Source organism: Pseudophryne corroboree, chromosome 4 (genome assembly GCF_028390025.1).
Source record: "Pseudophryne corroboree isolate aPseCor3 chromosome 4, aPseCor3.hap2, whole genome shotgun sequence".
Classification (NCBI taxonomy): domain Eukaryota; kingdom Metazoa; phylum Chordata; class Amphibia; order Anura; family Myobatrachidae; genus Pseudophryne; species Pseudophryne corroboree.
In genome coordinates, this window is record NC_086447.1 from 869,805,267 (window position 1) to 869,826,505 (window position 21,239).

The following is a 21,239-nucleotide window of genomic DNA, read 5'->3' on the forward strand; positions in this document are numbered from 1 at the left end:
GAGAATGAGAGGCAGTACTGCACACGTGTACAGAGAATGAGAGGCAGTACTGCACACGTGTACAGAGAATGAGAGGCAGTAATGCACACGTGTACAGAGATGAAGAGGGTGTACAGAGATGGAGAGGCAGTACTGTGCACGTGTACAGAGATGGAGAGGCAGTACTGTGCACGTGTACAGAGATGGAGAGGCAGTACTGTGCACGTGTACAGAGATGGAGAGGCAGTACTGTGCACGTGTACAGAGATGGAGAGGCAGTACTGTGCACGTGTACAGAGAAGGAGAGGCAGTACTGCGCACGTGCAGGGCCGGCGCCACCATTAGGCAGCTTTAGGCAGCTGCCTATGGGCGCCGGCCACTGGAGGGCGGCACCGCACGCTGCAGTGCAGAGAAATGCGTCTTTTCTTTTATTCCCTTATGTGTGCTCCTCGTCTTTCTTATGAGACTTGGAGCCGCCCATCAATTACCAGCCGGCGCTGACAGAGTGAGTCAGTGCACTCCCTCTGCAATCCTCCCCGAGCACCCCCCCCCCCGCGATATCACCTGGCATTTCCCACCCCACACCACAACAGCATCTCTCCTCCCCGCCCCCCTTCCAATCGCATCCCGCATTTTCTCTTCCTCCAAACCTACCGTTAATGACCACCGTCGCCGCCAAACCCCCCCCCTCCCCAGCAAATTGGGCAGCTTTCCATTCAGCCTCCCCTCACCTCCGCCCCCCCCCCCCCCCCCCGCCCATGACCGCATCCTTCATATTCTCTCCTACGATTCATGATATCCCCCCTTCCCCGCTGACCAAACTGACTAGCTGTCAACTTTGTGCAGCTAGCTGGGCGCATGGAAGGAGGCTGGATCCCTGCGTTAGGAGGAGGAGACAGTGAGTAAAGAATAAGTAAAGACAGGCTGTATTCATTCTCTTTTTTTTTTTTTTTTTTACTGTGAGCAACTAAACTTGAGTTTTAGGCTGTGGTTTTATATATATATATATATATATATATATATATATATATATATATATATATATATATATATATATATATATATATATATATATATATATATATATATAGTGTATGTGTATATATATATATATAGTGTATGTGTATGTATATATATATATATATATATATATATATATATATATATATATATATATATATATATATATATATATATATATATATTTATTCCATTACAGCAGGCGGCACTCCACGGACTTTTTATGAAAAAACAGCCATTGCAGCTAATTCATGTCATCAATGTTTCCGATGTTTAATCCTACACCTTTCATCAGGTGTAGGATTAAACACCTGAAACGTTGATGACATGAATTAGCTGCAATGGCTGTTGTTTTTTCATAAAAAGTCCGTGGAGTGCCGCCTGCTGTAATGGAATCTTAGTATGGGGGCTGGCTGGTAACACAAGGGAAGGCACCCAGGCATTACTTCTCAGTTTAGTGGAGTGCCAGATATATTATATATATATATATACATATACATACATTGTAGTGTGTGTGTATATATATATATATATATATATATATATATATATATATATATATATATATATATATATATATATATATATATATATATATATATATATATATATATATATATATATATATATATAATGTAGTATAATGCCAACAACTATTCTCCCTCTGAGGGGAGAATAAAAAATGTGGTGCGCAAAGTGCTTCAACGTGCCCGCAGCGTGGTGAGCAAAGCTGCAGACATTTTGGCGTCCGGCATCCCACTGCCAGGATTCTGTTCACCGGGATGCCAGCTGCCGGTGTGTATATATATATATCAGAATGATCAACTCCTGCACTGTATGTCTATATACCCAGGGGCGGAACTGCAATGGAGACTTTTGCCGCCGGGCTCCAGCCCTGAAGGGGGCACTTTCTCCATTGTCCACCAGCTGTTCTGTGCCCTTCCCACTATAATATACAGAGGAGCCCAGTGTATACAACCCAGGGCCCTACTTATGGCCGCACGGCCCGCGCCGCACTATTATCCACTCTTTAAGGTACCCAGCCTGACAGCCCCGCCCACTGCCATCTTCACTAGCGGCAGCACTGCCAGCGGTGGGGTGCGCCGAGCATCTCGCTCCACCACAGACAGCCAAGAAGCGCTGCAGCTTCCAGCCTGCATGCTCCGCTCCCTCCTGACTCCTGGCTTCTGCTGCCTCCCAGTCCACAAGTGAAGTGATCTAGGAGGAAACTATATGCTACCGATCCAGGAGCCAGATGCTGGAAGTGCCTAGTGGGAACCAAAGAGTATGTGGTGGAGGAAAGTGATTATGGGCGGGATGTACTAAAGGAAAAATGCGGTAATACCCCTGTTTTCGGGGATTTTACCGCATTTTCATATGTTCTAAGGCCCCTTCGCTGCGATTACGCCTCCGGGTTTGATGGCGATACCCCATAGAAGCCTATGGGCTTCTTACCGCCGCCGCATCCCGCCGCCGACCTACGCCACTCACAACAATCTCTCTACCCCCGGCCCCCTCCTCCTTCTCCCCTGCAGCACAGCCTTGTCTCCTTTCAGCTGCAGGGGGGAGAAGGAGGATCACGGGGACTCCCTGCACGTCACCACCCGGGGCTGGGAGGTGACGGAAGCCGCCACTAACCTTGTCTTGTGGAACATCACTGATCGCAGGACACCCCTGGCATCGCTCTGTGATACTAATCACATATGCGAGTACATATGCGATTAGTATCATTGCGTTGACCAGCGATGACCCACGATCAGTGACAGTACATCCCGCCCTATGACTGACAGGGGAGTAGAGAGGCACAGGTATGGGACAGGAGAACGGCGCGTGGTGCAGGGCTCGGAAGTGGCTGAGCGTTTGGCCTGTTAGGTACTGTACCGGAGTGTCAGGTAGCTGCCCACAATGCCTGCTGCTCACAGGGTCCATTTACTTAGTCATCCATCTCTCCTGTCCCTGTCACCTCTCTGCTGGCCCTGTCATCTCTCTTTACTGACCCTTATGTTCTGTCCCCGCCCCCCCTGTCCTGTCCCTGTCACTCCTGTGCTGGCCCTGTCTCCCCTCTCTCCTGTCCTCGTCCTGTCCCTTTTAACCCTTTCTTCTATCCCTTCGGTACTGTCCTGGTACCTTTTGTCTTGGTTCTGCCCCTGTCACCTCTATTTGGTCCCTGTCACCTTTGCTGTCCCTGTCATCTCTCTGCTGACCCTTCTGTTCTGTCCCCTCTGTCCAGTACCCGACATCCCTGTCCTGCCCCTGTCACTCCGTGCTGACCCTGTCTCCCCTCTCTCCTGTCCCTACCACCCTGTTCTGTCCCTGTCACCCTCTCCTGACCCTGTTAACTCTCTCTCTCCTATCCCTTTAGTTCTGTCCTGGTTCTGCCCCTGTCGCCTCTATTTGATCTCTGCCATCTTTGTTCTGGCACTGTCACCCCTCAGTCCTGTGCCCTCTGTTCTTTACTGTCCCTGTCCCTTTACCCTCTGTCACCTATGTTCTGACCCTGTCATGTCTCTCTTGTGCCTGTCACATCTGTCTTGGTTATCTTTCTTGCCCTGTCATTTTGGTTCTTTCCCAATGTACTGTCCCTATAATCTTTGTATTGGCCCTTTCACCCTTCTCTCCTGTCCCCTCTGTTCTGTCCTGGCCCGGTCACCCTTGTCCTGCGCCTGTTGTCTCTGTCTTAGTCTGTCCTGGTCCCACTGGACATTCCCTTTCATCTCAGTACTGGCCCTGTCACCTCTGTCCTGGCACTGTCCCTCTTGGTCCTGTCACCTTTGACCTATTCACAAATTGTATATTCCCTTTTTTTTTTTTCAAGGGTTGGGGGCACCAAACTCTAACTTGCCTCCGGGCGTTGGGAATGAACTTATGCCACTGTATATACCCGCTGCTTGTTCCCCTCCTCTGGCGGGACCAGTTGTTAGTACTACTAATCAAGCTACTGGCACATGCTTGTTGTATTCAGTGCTTGCAGGCTTACACTCTATAGGTAGCATTGATACACGAGGATACGTGTTACCTATTATTACCAGATGATTGGGTATAAGATGCTAGTGGTCAGATTGTTTGAAATCCCGATTGGGGCAGTGGAGGTAAGTATTCCTAATCCTAACCCTCCCTCCCCGCAGCCTAACCCTAACCCAAACCCTCCCCTTCCCACAGCCTAACATTAACCTCCCAAGTATACTTGCGTTCGGAATTCCGGCTGTCGGGATTCCGGCGTTGGCATTCTGACAGGTCTTGGGATTCGAGCGCTGGTATCCCAACTACATCCCTTACCAGTTATTTATATAGCGCACACATATTCTGCAGGACTTTACAGAGCATATTTGGGCATTCACATCAGTCTCTGCCCCAGTGGAGCTTACACTCTATATTCCCTATCACATGCACACGCACACACATTCACACTATTGTTAATTTTTGTATGAAGCCAATTAACCTACCAGTATATCTTTGGATTGTGGGAGGAAACCGGAGTACCCGGAGGAAACCCACGCAAGTATGGGGAGAATATACAAACTCCACACAGTTAGAGCCATGCTGAGAATCAAACCCATGATCTCAGTGCTGTGAGGCAGTAATGCTAACCATTACTCTGTCTGTGCTATTGCATAAAGGTCCATGCAGATAGCAAATGTTCTTAATGGGCTGTATGCTACGGTCACCCAGCACTGTTGGCCAGGGGTCAGGAGGATGTAAAAATAAGAATTTACTTACCGATAATTCTATTTCTCGGAGTCCGTAGTGGATGCTGGGGTTCCTGAAAGGACCATGGGGAATAGCGGCTCCGCAGGAGACAGGGCACAAAAAGTAAAGCTTTAGGATCAGGTGGTGTGCACTGGCTCCTCCCCCTATGACCCTCCTCCAAGCCTCAGTTAGGTACTGTGCCCGGACGAGCGTACACAATAAGGAAGGATTTATGAATCCCGGGTAAGACTCATACCAGCCACACCAATCACACTGTACAACCTGTGATCTGAACCCAGTTAACAGTATGATAACAGCGGAGCCTCTGAAAAGATGGCTCACAACAATAATAACCCGATTTTTGTAACTATGTACAAGTAATGCAGATAATCCGCACTTGGGATGGGCGCCCAGCATCCACTACGGACTCCGAGAAATAGAATTATCGGTAAGTAAATTCTTATTTTCTCTATCGTCCTAGTGGATGCTGGGGTTCCTGAAAGGACCATGGGGATTATACCAAAGCTCCCAAACGGGCGGGAGAGTGCGGATGACTCTGCAGCACCGAATGAGAGAACTCCAGGTCCTCCTTAGCCAGGGTATCAAATTTGTAGGATTTTACAAACGTGTTTGCCCCTGACTAAATAGCCGCTCGGCAAAGTTGTAAAGCCGAGACCCCTCGGGCAGCCGCCCAAGATGAGCCCACCTTCCTTGTGGAATGGGCATTTACATATTTTGGCTGTGGCAGGCCTGCCACAGAATGTGCAAGCTGAATTGTATTACACATCCAACTAGCAAAAGTCTGCTTAAAAGCAAGAGCACCCAGTTTGTTGGGTGCATACAGGATAACAGCAAGTCAGTTTTCCTGACTCCAGCCGTCCTGGAACCTATATTTTCAGGGCCCTGACCACATCTAGCAACTTGGAGTCCTCCAAGTCCCTAGTAGGCGCAAGACACCACAATAAGCTGGTTCAGGTGAAACACTGACACCACCTTAGGGAGAGAACTGGGGACGAGTCCGCAGCTCTGCCCTGTCCGAATGGACAAACAGATATGGGCTTTTTTGAGAAAAAAACCACCAATTTGACACTCGCCTGGTCCAGGCCAGGTCCAAGAGCATGTTCACTTTTCATGTGAGATGCTTCAAATCCACAGATTTGACTGGTTTTAAACCAATGTGTTTTGAGGAATCCCAGAACTACGTTGAGATCCCACAGTGCCACTGGAGGCACAAAAGGGGGTTGTATATGCAATACTCCCTTGACAAACTTCTGGACTTCAGGAACTGAAGCCAATTCTTTCTGGAAGAAAAATCGACAGGGCCGAAATTTGAACCTTAATGGACCCCAATTTGAGGCCCATAGACACTCCTGTTTGCAAGAAATGCAGGAATCGACCGAGTTGAAATTTCTTCGTGGGGCCTTCCTGGCCTCACACCACGCAACATATTTTCGCCACATGTGGTGATAATGTTGTGCGGTCACCTCCTTTCTGGCTTTGACCAGGGTAGGAATGACCTCTTCCTGAATGCCTTTTCCCTTAGGATCCGGCGTTCCACCGCCATGCCGTCAAACGCAGCTGCGGTAAGTCTTGGAACAGACATGGTACTTGCTGAAACAAGTCCCTTCTTAGCGGCAGAGGCCATAAGTCCTCTGTGAGCATCTCTTGAAGTTCCGGGTACCAAGTCCTTCTTGGCCAATCCGGAGCCATGAGTATAGTTCTTACTCCTCTACGTCTTATAATTCTCAGTACCTTAGGTATGAAAAGCAGAGGATGGAACACATACACCGACTGGTACACCCACGGTGTTACCAGAACGTCCACAGCTATTGCCTGAGGGTCTCTTAACCTGGCGCAATACCTGTCCCGTTTTTTGTTCAGACGGGACGCCATCATGTCCACCTTTGGTAATTCCCAACGGTTTACAATTATGTGGAAAACTTCCCCATGAAATTCCCACTCTGCCGGGTGGAGGTCGTGCCTACTGAGGAAGTCTGCTTCCCAGTTTCCATTCCCGGAATGAAACACTGCTGACAGTGCTATCACATGATTTTCCGCCCAGCGAAAAGTCCTTGCAGTTTTTGCCACTGCCCTCCTGCTTCTTGTGCCGCCCTGTCTATTTACGTGGGCGACTGCCGTGATGTTTTATCCCACTGGATCAATACCGGCTGACCTTGAAGCAGAGGTCTTGCTAAGCTTAGAGCATTATAAATTTACCCTTAGCTATATTTATGTGGAGAAAAATCTCCAGACTTGATCACACTCCCTGGAAATTTTTTCCTTGTGTGACTGCTCCCCAGCCTCTCGGGCTGGCCTCCGTGGTCACCAACATCCAAAACTGAATGCCGAATCTGCGGCCCTCTAGAAGATGAGCACTCTGTAACCACCACAGGAGAGACACCCTTGTCCTTGGATATAGGGTTATCCGCTGATGCATCTGAAGATGCGATCCGGACCATTTGTCCAGCAGATCCCACTGAAAAGTTCTTGCATGAAATCTGCCGACTGGAATTGCTTCGAAGGAAGTCACCATTTTTTTACCATGGCCCTTGTGCAATGATGCACTGATTTTAGGAGGTTCCTGACTAGCTCGGATAACTCCCTGGCTTTCTCTTCCGGGAGAAACACCTTTTTCTGGACTGTGTCCAGAATCATCCCTAAGCACAGGAGACTTGTTGTCGGGATCAGCTGCGATTTTGGAATATTTAGAATCCACCCCTGCTGTTGTAACAGTATCCGAGATAGTGCTACTCCGACCTCCAACTGTTCCCTGGACTTTGCCCTTATCAGGAGATCGTCCAAGTAAGGGATAATTAAGACGCCTTTTCTTCGAAGAAGAACCATCATTTCGGCCATTACCTTGGTAAAGACCCGGGGTGCCGTAGACAATCCAAACGGCAGCGTCTGAAACTGATAGTGACAGTTCTGTACCACGAACCTGAGGTACCCTTAGTGATAAGGGCAAATTTGGGACATGGAGGTAAGCATCCCTGATGTCTCGGGACACCAGATAGTCCCCTTCTTCCCGGTTCGTTATCACTGCTCTGAGTGACTCCATCTTGATTTGAACCTTTGTAAGTGTTCAAATTTTTTTAGATTTAGAATAGGTCTCACCTAGCCTTCTGGCTTCAGTACCACAATATAGTGTGGAATAATACCCCCTTTTCTTGTTGTAGGAGGGGTAATTTAATTATCACCTGCTGGGAATACAGCTCGTGAATTTTTTTCCCATACTGCCTCCTTGTCGGAGGGAGACCTTGGTAAAGCAGACTTCAGGAGCCTGCGCAGGGGAAACGTCTCGACATTCCAAACTGTACCCCTGGGATACTACTTGTAGGATCCAGGGGTCCTGTACGGTCTCAGCGTCATGCTGAGAGCTTGTCAGAAGCGGTGGAACGCTTCTGTTCCTGGGAATGGGCTGCCTGCTGCAGTCTTCTTCCCTTTCCTCTATCCCTGGGCAGATATGACTCTTATAGGGACGAAAGGACTGAAGCTGAAAAGACGGTGTCTTTTTCTGCAGAGATGTGACTTAGGGTAAAAACGGTGGATTTTCCAGCAGTTGCCGTGGCCACCAGGTCCGATGGACCGACCCCAAATAACTCCTCATCCTTTATACGGCAATACACCTTTGTGCCGTTTGGAATCTGCATCACCTGACCACTGTCGTGTCCATAAACATCTTCTGGCAGATATGGACATCGCACTTACTCTTGATGCCAGAGTGCAAATATCCCTCTGTGCATCTCGCATATATAGAAATACATCCTTTAAATGCTCTATAGTCAATAAAATACTGTCCCTGTCAAGGGTATCAATATTTTTAGTCAGGGAATCCGACCAAGCCACCCCAGCTCTGCACATCCAGGCTGAGGCGATCGCTGGTCGCAGTATAACACCAGTATGTGTGTATATACTTTTTATGATATTTTTCCAGCCTCCTGTCAGCTGGCTCCTTGAGGACGGCCCTATCTATAGACTGTACCGCCACTTGTTCTGATAAGCGTGTGAGCGCCTTATCCACCCTAAGGGGTGTTTCCCAACGCGCCCTAACTTCTGGCGGGAAAGGGTATACCGCCCATATTTTCTATCGGGGGGAACCCACACATCATCACACACTTCATTTAATTTATCTGATTCAGGAAAAACTACGGTAGTTTTTTCACATCTCACATAATACCCTCTTTTGTGGTACTTGTAGTATCAGAAATATGTAACACCTCCTTCATTGCCCTTAACGTGTGGCCCTAATAAGGAATACGTTTGTTTATTCACCGTCGACACTGGATTCAGTGTCCCTGTCTGTGTCTGTGTCGACCGACTAAAGTAAACGGGCGTTTTAAAACCCCTGACGGTGTTTTTGAGACGTCTGGACCGGTACTAATTGTTTGTCGGCCGTCTCATGTCGTCAACCGACCTTGGCGCGTGTTGACATTATCACGTAATTCCCTAAATAAGCCATCCATTCCGGTGTCGACTCCCTAGAGAGTGACATCACCATTACAGGCAATTGCTCCGCCTCCTCACCAACATCGTCCTCATACATGTCGACACACACGTACCGACACACAGCACACACACAGGGAATGCTCTGATAGAGGACAGGACCCACTAGCCCTTTGGAGAGACAGAGGGAGAGTTTGCCAGCACACACCAAAAACGCTATAATTATATAGGGACAACCTTATATAAGTGTTTTCCCTTATAGCATCTTTTTTATATATTTCTAACGCCAAATTAGTGCCCCCCCTCTCTGTTTTAACCCTGTTTCTGTAGTGCAGTGCAGGGGAGAGCCTGGGAGCCTTCCCTCCAGCCTTTCTGTGAGGGAAAATGGCGCTGTGGAGATAGGCCCCGCCCCTTTTTCGGCGGCCTCGTCTCCCGCTCTTAACGGATTCTGGCAGGGGTTAAATATCTCCATATAGCCCCCGGAGGCTATATGTGAGGTATTTTTAGCCAAAAAAGGTTTTCATTTGCCTCCCAGGGCGCCCCCCTCCCAGCGCCCTGCCCCCTCAGTGACTGCCGTGTGAAGTGTGCTGAGAGGAAAATGGCGCACAGCTGCAGTGCTGTGCGCTACCTTAAGAAGACTGAGGAGTCTTCTGCCGCCGATTCTGGACCTCTTCTCGTTTCAGCATCTGCAAGGGGGCCGGCGGCGAGGCTCCGGTGACCATCCAGGCTGTACCTGTGATCGTCCCTCTGGAGCTAATGTCCAGTAGCCAAGAAGCCAATCCATCCTGCACGCAGGTGAGTTCACTTCTTCTCCCCTAAGTCCCTCGTTGCAGTGATCCTGTTGCCAGCAGGACTCACTGTAAAATAAAAAACCTAAGCTAAACTTTTCTAAGCAGCTCTTTAGGAGAGCCACCTAGATTGCACCCTTCTCGGCCGGGCACAAAAATCTAACTGAGGCTTGGAGGAGGGTCATAGGGGGAGGAGCCAGTGCACACCACCTGATCCTAAAGCTTTACTTTTTGTGCCCTGTCTCCTGCGGAGCCGCTATTCCCCATGGTCCTTTCAGGAACCCCAGCATCCACTAGGACGATAGAGAAAGTGAGGAAACACAAAATATGTAAGGTTATGTGTGGACTGTACAGAGTATGTGTCAAGGTTATGTGGGTGGGTCCGGAACGTATAAGACCTTGCGTACACACTTTCACCTGAAGGATTGGGAAGTAGTGGTCTGGGGGGGGGGGGGCGGGGGGCTGAAGTTTTGCATAGGGTGCCAGGAAACCTTGCACCGGCCCTGCACACGTGTACAGAGAAGGAGAGGAAGTACTGCGCCCGTGTACAGAGAAGGAGAGGCAGTACTGCGCACGTGTACAGAGATGGAGAGGCAGTACTGCGCACATGTACAGAGAAGGAGAGGCAGTACTGCGCACGTGTACCAAGATGGAGAGGCAGTACTGCGCACGTGTACAGAGATGGAGAGGCAGTACTGTGCACGTGTACAGAGATGGAGAGGCAGTACTGCACACGTGTACAGAGAAGGAGAGGCAGTACTGCGCACATGTACAGAGAAGGAGAGGCAGTACTGCGCACGTGTACCAAGATGGAGAGGCAGTACTGCGCACATGTACAGAGAAGGAGAGGCAGTACTGTGCACGTGTACAGAGATGGAGAGGCAGTACTGTGCACGTGTACAGAGATGGAGAGGCAGTACTGTGCACGTGTACAGAGAAGGAGAGGCAGTACTGCGCACGTGTACCAAGATGGAGAGGCAGTACTGCGCACGTGTACAGAGATGGAGAGGCAGTACTGCGCACGTGTACAGAGATGGGGAGGCAGTACTGTGCACGTGTACAGAGATGGAGAGGCAGTACTGTGCACATGTACAGAGAAGGAGAGGCAGTGCTGCGCACGTGTACCAAGATGGAGAGGCAGTACTGCGCACGTGTACAGAGAATGAGAGGCAGTACTGCGCACGTGTACAGAGATGGAGAGGCAGTACTGTGCACGTGTACAGAGAAGGAGAGGCAGTACTGTGCACGTGTACAGAGATGGAGAGGCAGTACTGTGCACATGTACAGAGAAGGAGAGGCAGTACTGTGCACATGTACAGAGATGGAGAGGCAGTACTGTGCACGTGTACAGAGATGGAGAGGCAGTACTGTGCACGTGTACAGAGAAGGAGAGGCAGTACTGTGCACGTGTACAGAGATGGAGAGGCAGTACTGTGCACGTGTACAGAGAAGGAGAGGCAGTACTGCGCACGTGTACAGAGATGGAGAGGCAGTACTGTGCACGTGTACAGAGATGGAGAGGCAGTACTGTGCACATGTACAGAGAAGGAGAGGCAGTACTGTGCACATGTACAGAAATGACTGAAAACACCAAGCACTTTTTGATGATAATAAGGCCATTATGTGCAAGACTAGGCACTGCCCTCATGGCATTAGACGATGCAAGTAATGGGCACAAAATGAACACACAACATTACTAACCTTTTGGCCCAAAGAGATGTCCATAACAGGGTACATGACAGTAAGGCAGTCCATCGTGCTGGAAGGAGACATCAATATCAATATAAAGCCATTCGCCCCTACATACAAATCTCAGCAGCTTACAGCTATTGCCACCCCTGCATCTTTATTTTTACCTGACTCCCAATTTCCTCAAATAAAAAAAAGAAAGAGAGGAAAGGAACAAGGAACAGTATTTGGTCTCAATTTATTGCCTGCTAATATTACACAACCTTTGTGTTTTCTGCAGAATAAACTTAATATTAGGTAGCATACCCTGTGCTCAAAGTAACTGCAGTCAGCAGCTGCCAACAGCCAGGGAGGAGCCGTCTGCACCTACTGGCGGATTGGCTGCTCTTCCTGCGCACACTGCTATAGTCCTCCCATAGCTGGAGGGTGCAGTTATCTGACCTAGCTGTGCACTTTCTGCTGGCCACTTCAGTACTGTCCTTGGTCTTACTCTGAATCATTCCATGGTGTTTTTGAAGTGTGTTTTGGTAACGGAATGTCAAACAACTAATTCTTCTTTAACTTTCGATTGGTTAATGGACATCATTAACCAATCAGATTCCATTTTGTAAATGTGTGCGGCCTGCCTTTCCTCTTACCTCTGCGTGACTGCCTGCACTCAGCGTCTTGTTACAGCGCTGGCATCGGAGGCATGGACGGTGCCAGTTCCTCCCCAGGGACATCACCTTTTCAGCTGCAAGACGAAGCAAACATCAGACCTCAGCAGCAGACCCTCAGTCTTCCTCAATGTAGCCCACTTACCAAAGAAAACGGCCTTGCCGCAGCCAAGACACAGGGCCGTCTCGCCCGCAAATGTTCTTGTGGGGGTTACCACTACAACAAAGAAAACAGTAATGAGACATCACTCTATAAATAAATCTTTTAACAGAGTTATCACGTTCATCATACTGACCTCTAGTGACAGACTTTGGGGAACGGTTTATGGGACGGGCTGTAGTGGTGGAACAAGGAGACATCTCTCTCTCTGGGACTCGAGGTGTAGTATCATAAATATAGGAACCAACTCCACCAATGTTCACCCCTACAAAGGACAAAAGAGAATGGGTAAGGTACCAACAATATAGGTTCCAACTCCACCAATGTTCATCCATACAATGGACAACAGACAGTGGGTAAGGTACGAACAATATAGGAACCAACTCCACCAATGTTCATCCATACAGTGGACAAGAGAGAATGGGTAAGGAACCTGCAATATAGCTCTAAACTGTACCTTCATACAATTAGGGGCAAGTAGGCACACCCTGTGAGTAAGCGTGGCTATTGGCTGCAATCACGGTAGCCATAGGGCTCTGTACAAAAATAAGCAAATCTGGAGCGAGATCAGGCGCTATGGGTGCAAGCCGAGGTGTGTGGCAATTGTTACTGGTTGCTACCAGTCATCATTATCAGTGATTGCCTGCACCTGCTCTATGCAAGTATATTTTCTACTACATGCAAATCTGAATAAGCCACATTGCATACACATGCTGTTACTAATGTCTGCCTACATGACCCCCCAGTACCCGTCTCTGCATCAGTGTAGATGCGAGGGAATATAACTGCATTGCCCGTACTTGCGTGCACCAGTTTTTGCTGCACGTGTAATGCGAACTCACACAAGATACGCTCTGAAAACGGGGGTGCATTTAACCTTGCATCGGCCCCAAAGTCTCTTGCAGGGAGAAACCTCCTGTTTACCATCACAATGCACTTGTAAATGTTCCCTTTCCACCCTTTGCGATGCACTAAATCTGTCCTTAGCGAGTGTTACTGTACACTGCATCTGGCTTCAGTAATGAACCATCTCCATAACATGTCAAATGTTACAGATATTAATTTAATATTAATTATAAATTGCGATCATCTTCAACAGAAATAATGTGCCTAATGTTACAGAGAAATATGACCATAAGCTAAATATATTCCCTGGGTTAACGAGAATGAAGACAAAAGTTAAATAAAAATCATGGTCTAGAAAGAGTGCGGTCTGCAGTGCATGGACGGTCAGAGTGTGCAACAACTCTCTGCAGCACAAGGACGGTCAGAGTGATCAACCGCTCTTCCCAGCGGAAGGACAGAGAGTGAGGAGCTGCTGAACTGCTCTCTTCAGCGCAAGGACGGTGAGAGGGTTGAACCTAGCTCTGCAGCGCAGGGATGGTGAGAGTGTTGAACTGCTCTCTGCAGCACAGGGACCGTTCAAGTGCAGAACCTATTTCTGTAACGCAAAGACGGTCAGAGTGCGGAACCTTGCTCTGCAGCACAGGGATAAGCAGAGTGCAGAACTGCTCTCGGCAGAGCAAGGACGGCCAGAGTGCTGAACCTCGCTCTGAAGCACAGGAACGGGCAAGGAGCAGAACCTCTCTCTAGAGCGCAAGGACGATCAAAGTGGGAAACCACTCTAGGCAGCGAAAGGACAGTCAGAGTGCAGAACTCTCTGGTGTGTTCTAGATGTTCAGACAATGGGACAATACTAATGGAAGCAGCAAATTCAACAACTGAATGCCTTTGTTACAGGTAGTGAGATCTCCAGTTAGATTATTAGATTACTGCATGTTACACTGGTGGTTAGATGACCCTGCAAGGTGACATAAGCAGCTGTCCTCACCAGGACTATAGTGGTCCTTTCTGTAGATATATGGCAGGTTGGACATTTCACAATGTTACTGACATCTGTGATGAGTGCCGGCAGTGACATAAGATAAGCAATGCATTCCTTCCATCTGACACTAGTGTCACCCGGCATTGCCAGAATATTACACACAAGGATGTAAACTGAAGGTCAAGAGGCCCCTTCTTAGAGGAATTATTAGAAAAACATTGTAGAGTATATTAACGAGTTCAGTGACACCGCAGATTAAGCCTTCCTCATATTATACACCAGAACGTGCTGCAATACTGCAGACTACAGCAGTCGCCAACATGGGAAATTATTAACGATGGGCATTTGTTAACTCCAGGAGCAGACACAGGGCCTCGGCAATCTGAAATCACACGGCCGGCTCCCAAGACAATGCTTCCCTGAGCCTGTACACTTCCATCCGCTTATCACCACTGATAAGATGCAACAGTTTTGGTTGTCTAACGACTTGAGGGTTTCGGCAGAGTAGACATAAGCCCACATAGTGGGCATTACTCAGAATGGAAGACAGGTGCGGCCACACTACCTCCAACCATTCGCTTGGGAAATTAGCCTGCACTCCGATCAGTGGGCTGTAGCACCAACCCAGTACGAGAGATCGGTCCAAAATAACACCGCTCTCCACTAACGTTCAACTCAATCCTGCCTACGCTCCCACGACACGGCCTCTGAACACTTGGGGCTAGTTTTGCCAGGTGGTGGTGTTGACTTCAGCAACCAGATTCTAGCTAACATTTTCTAGAATGCAACAGCGAAATGAAAACTAAAATCTGAGTGGTTGCTATGGGCAACAAGCTTTAGTCAATTTACCCCTTAAACTACATGACACTGGCCTGCTGTCACCCAGTTACACTCATTCAGCCACAAGTGGAGAATGCAATACATAAAGACTATGGGGTAAATTTACTAAGATGGGAGTTCTATTTAAGATGAGATGTTGCCCATAGCAACCAATCAGATTCTACTTCTCATTTATCTAGCACCTTCTAGAATACAAGATCTGAAATCTGATTGGTTGCTATGGGCAACATCTCATCTTAAATAGAACTCCAATCTTAGTAAATTTACCCCCATGAGTCTCCCATAGATGTGAAGAATGCGTAGTGCTAAAAATCGCAGGATGGGTCTGCAAAACGGAGTTTTGTGCAACTCCGAATCAGCCCCATATTGCCATAATACTGACTGCCAGGGTAAGAACCCTCCAGGGTTCCACCACTACGTCTACCCACTAGAGAGCAACTGTCCTCTCACTGGGAGTAGAGAGATCCTCTGCCACTATCTCACCCGCAATGTACTAACACAGCCACTGCCATCCACACATGCATGCTTTATTTCCCAGACAGATTTCACGGTCGTTATAGAGCCTTTGGTGTAGACGTTGGCTACGCCCCGGGTGTGTCTCCCAGTCTCCTGACATAATGCGGTATATCAGTCTGCTGCTCGCTGTCAGACAGTGGGGGTGAGGCTACCAGTAACATACTGCAATCAAGTATAAAAATTAATAGAGGCGCTCATATAATCCACACACCATGTTTTCACAGGTTCAAAAAACAACCAAAGAATTAATTAAATAAAAAAATGTATATATTTATTATTCACAATAATATGATAAAAATACCCTCTAATATAAATAATTCATGAGAGTTGTTATTCATAACTATCCGAAATTGTCACATGCATATGTTTCAAATAGTGTAAAGATACATAAAAAATCTAGGCTATAACATTATTATATGTAGCATAAAAAATTCCCACTGAACTGATGGAGAAAAAGTTCAAAGTGTAACAATATGTTACAATCCTTTTAGAAACACTGTTGCTAAAAGTTTCTGAATGTAGTTCCAGGATAAGACACAGTAACTGTAAGCTTCAAGATTGAACTTCAATCAAGATTGATAGCATGAATTAACTGTATATAGAGAAAGGTTACCTCTCCAGAAAGGGCTGGTGAACCCGAGCGTCCCCGGGTAAGTCCAAAGTTTTGCCCCGTATGTTTGTGCAGCTGGAGGGTACGTACCGTGTATAATATATCCGCTGGCCACTAATTATTCCTCACTTGACCTCCTGTTTGGCACCCGATATATGCCGTGCAGACAGGAACGGGCAGCGAACGTGATGCTGCTGGATGAACCGCTATCCGCAGAGATCAGGCTGCACTGTGAGATTCCTCCCAGACTACCTGGACGTGCACCGTCCGCCGGGAGTCAACGGGCTGGAGGATGATGAAGCCGGTAATTACCATCGCACAGATCCCACGGTTAGGTTATAGGTCAGTGGAGGTCGCCCGTCATTGCCGCAGATGAATTCGGGCAGGAAAGCTGTGTCCTGGAAGCAACCTGGAACAAGTGTTCAGTGGAGAAGAAAGTAGGGGAGGAGTCCTGACGCGTTTCGTCACGTGACCCGTGACTTTGAAAAAGTCACGGGTCACGTGACGAAACGCGTCAGGACTCCTCCCCTACTTTCTTCTCCACTGAACACTTGTTCCAGGTTGCTTCCAGGACACAGCTTTCCTGCCCGAATTCATCTGCGGCAATGACGGGCGACCTCCACTGACCTATAACCTAACCGTGGGATCTGTGCGATGGTAATTACCGGCTTCATCATCCTCCAGCCCGTTGACTCCCGGCGGACGGTGCACGTCCAGGTAGTCTGGGAGGAATCTCACAGTGCAGCCTGATCTCTGCGGATAGCGGTTCATCCAGCAGCATCACGTTCGCTGCCCGTTCCTGTCTGCACGGCATATATCGGGTGCCAAACAGGAGGTCAAGTGAGGAATAATTAGTGGCCAGCGGATATATTATACACGGTACGTACCCTCCAGCTGCACAAACATACGGGGCAAAACTTTGGACTTACCCGGGGACGCTCGGGTTCACCAGCCCTTTCTGGAGAGGTAACCTTTCTCTATATACAGTTAATTCATGCCATCAATCTTGATTGAAGTTCAATCTTGAAGCTTACAGTTACTGTGTCTTATCCTGGAACTACATTCAGAAACTTTTAGCAACAGTGTTTCTAAAAGGATTGTAACATATTGTTACACTTTGAACTTTTACTCCATCAGTTCAGTGGGAATTTTTTATGCTACATATAATAATGTTATAGCCTAGATTTTGTATGTATCTTTACACTATTTGAAACATATGCATGTGGCAATTTCGGATAGTTATGAATAACAACTCTCATGAATTATTTATATTAGAGGGTATTTTTATCAGATTATTGTGAATAATAAATATATACATTTTTTAATTTAATTAATTCTTTGGTTGTTTTTTGAACCTGTGAAAACATGGTGTGTGGATTATATGAGCGCCTCTATTAATTTTTATACTTGTCCAAATCCATAGGAGTATCGCATATCTCCCTATAGCGGCGGACGTATTTCCACACTATCAGTTCCAGGTTCATTCCATTTGAGATTGATTAGTTAATTGATAAACACAGGCGCAGCAAAAGGTTTCTTCTTAACATACTGCAATCACCTGTGAGGAACAGATCATAGAGGTCGTGTCACCTCCGTAACTGGATTCGATACTGACCTGCTGACACACAGGTCAGTATCTAACACTTTTATTCACCTTAATAAATAAATAAATCAATCACATTGGGCAGTACGGATGGTGTAATGGTTAGCATTACTGCTACACAGCACTGAAGTCGTGGGTTCAATTACCACCATGGCCCTAACTATGTGGAGTTTGTATTTTCTCCCCATACTTGCATGGGTTTCCTCCGGGTACTCCTGTTTCCTCCGACAATCCAAAAATATACCGGTAGGTTAATTAATTTCTGACAAAATTAACCCTACTATGAATGTGTGTATATAAATGTGCTAGGTAATATAGATTGTAAGCTCCTCTGGGGCGGGAAGGGACTGATGTGAATGGCCAAATATTCTCTGTAAAGCGCTGCGGAATGTGTGTGCGCTATATAAAACGAGATTTATGGTAAGAACTTACCTTTGTTAAATCTCTTTCTGCGAGGTACACTGGACTCCACAAGGACTGGACAATGGGGTGTAGAGTAGGATCTTGATCCGAGGCACCAACAGGCTCAAAGCTTTGACTGTTCCCAGAATGCACAGCGCCGCCTCCTCTATAACCCCGCCTCCCTGCACAGGAGCTCAGTTTTTAGTTAACCAGCCCAATGCAGTAGCAGGAAGAGAGACGACAACGGTTAGTAGCCACATACACCACACTCTCATGACAAGAGAAGTGTCAGCGGCTAATGCCATACCAACCCAAAGAAGCTAAGTGCGTCAGTGTGGGCGCCTTGTGGAGCCCAGTGTACCTCGCAGAAAGAGATTTAACAAAAGGTAAGTTCTTACCATAAATTTCGTTTTCTGCTGCGGGGTACACTGGGCTCCACAAGGATTGGACAATGGGGACGTCCTAAAGCAGTTCCTTATGGGAGGAGACGCACTGTAGCGGGCACAAGAACCTGGCGTCCAAAGGAAGCATCCTGGGAAGCGGCAGTAGCGAAGGCATAGAACCTTATGAACGTGTTCCCGGAGGACCACGTAGCCGCCTTGCACAATTGTTCAAGGGTCGCACCACGTTGGGCCGCCCAAGAAGGTCCAACAGACCGAGTAGAATGGGCCATAATGCGAGTAGGAGCTTATAGACCAGCCTTCATATAAGCATGTGCAATCACCATTCTAATCCATCTGGCCAGGGTCTGCTTGTGAGCAGGCCAGACACGTTTGTGAAATCCAAACAAAACAAAGAGAGAATCAGATTTTCGAACAGACGCAGTTCTCTTCACGTAGATACGGAGAGCCCGTACCACATCCAAAGACCCCTCTTTAGGAGACAGATCAGGAGAAACAAGGGCCGGAACCACAATCTCCTGATTAAGGTGGAACAAAGAAACCACCTTAGGTAAATATCCGGGACGAGTCCTAAGAACCGCCCAGTCACAGTGAAAAATCAGATATGGGGGAACTACAAAACAAGACACCCAGATCCGACACTCTTCTAGCAGAGGCAATAGCCAGCAAGACCACCACCTTAAGGGAAAGTCACTTAAGGTCAGCTGAACCCAGGGGTTCAAACGGAGGCTCCTGCAACGCCTCCAAAACCACCGACAAGTCCCAAGGAGCCACAGGCGGGACATAGGGAGGTTGGATACGCAAAACACCCCGAGTGAAAGTATGAACATCAGGTACAGTCGCAATTTTTCTCTGAAACCACACCGACAAGGCAGAAATATGAACCTTGAGGGAGGACAGACGCAGACCTAAATCTAGGCCCTGCTGCAGAAAAGCCAAAAGTTTGGCTATACGAAACTTGAAAGCGTCATAATTATTAGATGCGCACCAAAGTAGGAATGCCAGACCCTATAGTAAATCCGAGCAGAAGCCGGTTTCCGGGCCCGCAACATAGTTTTAATGACCACTTCAGAAAAACTCTTAGCCCTCAAGACGGAAGCTTCAAGAGCCACGCCGTCAAAGACAGCCGGGCTAGGTCCTGGTAGACACAGGGGCCCTGAACGAGGAGGTCTGTGCGTTGTGGAAGCAGAAGTGGACGCTCTGACGATAGGCCTTGCAGGTCTGAGAACCAGTGCCGTCTGGGCCACGCCGGAGCTATGAGAAGCAGATTTCCTTTTTCTTGCTTGAACTTCCGAATTACCCTGGGCAGGAGTGACACCGGAGGGAACACGTACGGCAGCCGAAACCTCCATGGCACCGCCAGCGCATCCACGAATGCTGCTTGAGGATCCCTTGTCCTTGCTCCGAAGACCGGAACCTTGTGATTGTGTCGAAACGCCATCAGATCTACATCTGGAAGACCCCACTTTTCCACTAGGAGTTGAAACACTTCTGGATGGAGGCTCCACTCGCTGGCATGCACGTCCTGATGACTGAGAAAGTCCGCTTCCCAATTCAGGACTCCCGGAATGAATATTGCAGATATGGCCGGTAGATGGCGTTCCGCCCAACGTAGAATCCGTAAGAGACTTCCTTCATTGCTGAACGGTTTCGAGTGCCGCCTTGATGATTTATGTAAGCCACAGTGGTGGCGTTGTCTGACTGTATTTGAACAGGACGGTTCTGAATTAAATGCTGGGCCAGGTTCAACGCATTGAAGACCGCCTGCAATTCCAGAATGTTGATCGAGAGGAGAGACTCCTCCTTGGTCCGGCACCGCGCCCCAACCTCTTACACTGGCATCTGTCGTCAACAGGATCCAGTTGGATATCCAGAAGGGGGGACGGCCCCTGCACAACTGTTGGTCCCGAAGCCACCAAAGTAGCGACAGACGGACTTCCGGAGTCAATGAGATCATGTGAGACCTGATCCGGTGAGGCAGGTCGTCCCACTTGGCTAGAATCAGCCTCTGGAGGGGGCGAGAATGGAATAGAGTATACTCCACCATGTCGAATGCTAAGACCATGAGACCCAGCACCTGCATCGCCGAATGTATCGACACTTGCGGACGAGAAAGGAAGCAACGAATCCTGTCCTGAAGCTTCAGGACTTTCTCCTGAGACAAGAACAACCGCTGGTTGTGAGTGTCCAATAGCACTCCCAGGTGCACCATGCTCTGAGCAGGGACCAGGGAGGATTTCTTCCAGTTGATGAGCCACCCGTGGGCTTGTAGAATCCGGACCATCATATCCAGATGACACAGGAGAAGTTCTGGGGAATTTGCCAGGATTAACAAGTCGTCCAGGTACGGCTTGTTCAATGCCTTGAGGATGAGAATGGGCCGGGAGGACCCATTCAGTTTCGGGACAGCGGAGTATAGTACCCCCGGCCCCTCTGAGCAAGAGGCACCTGTACTACAACTCCTGTATCCAGGAGGGTCTGTACCACCGAATGCAGAGTGTTTGCCTTTGTCTGGTCCGACGGGACGTCTGTCCGGCAAAATCGATGAGAGGGTCGGTTTTTGAAGGCTATGGCGTAACCTCGAGTGACGATTTCCCGTACCCAGACATCTGAAGTGGTC

At 48.2% G+C, this 21,239-nt stretch overlaps 1 protein-coding gene across 2 annotated transcripts in view; it reads right to left on the minus strand.

Annotated features, from left to right (window-relative positions):
- Nucleotides 1-21,239, minus strand: part of CRIP3 (cysteine rich protein 3) — a 54,882-nt gene that overhangs the window by 14,580 nt on the left and 19,063 nt on the right. Inside the window, exons 4-7 of one of the 2 annotated variants that reach the window (XM_063918761.1) lie at nt 12,559-12,687; nt 12,408-12,479; nt 12,245-12,339; nt 11,619-11,676 (exon numbers count right to left, since the gene is read on the minus strand). In XM_063918761.1, the coding sequence (XP_063774831.1) occupies nt 11,619-11,676; nt 12,245-12,339; nt 12,408-12,479; nt 12,559-12,687 (354 nt within the window). Of the gene's footprint in view, nt 1-11,613; nt 11,677-12,244; nt 12,340-12,407; nt 12,480-12,558; nt 12,688-21,239 lie in introns of those variants that run through there. The other variant, XM_063918762.1, reaches the window with a different exon arrangement.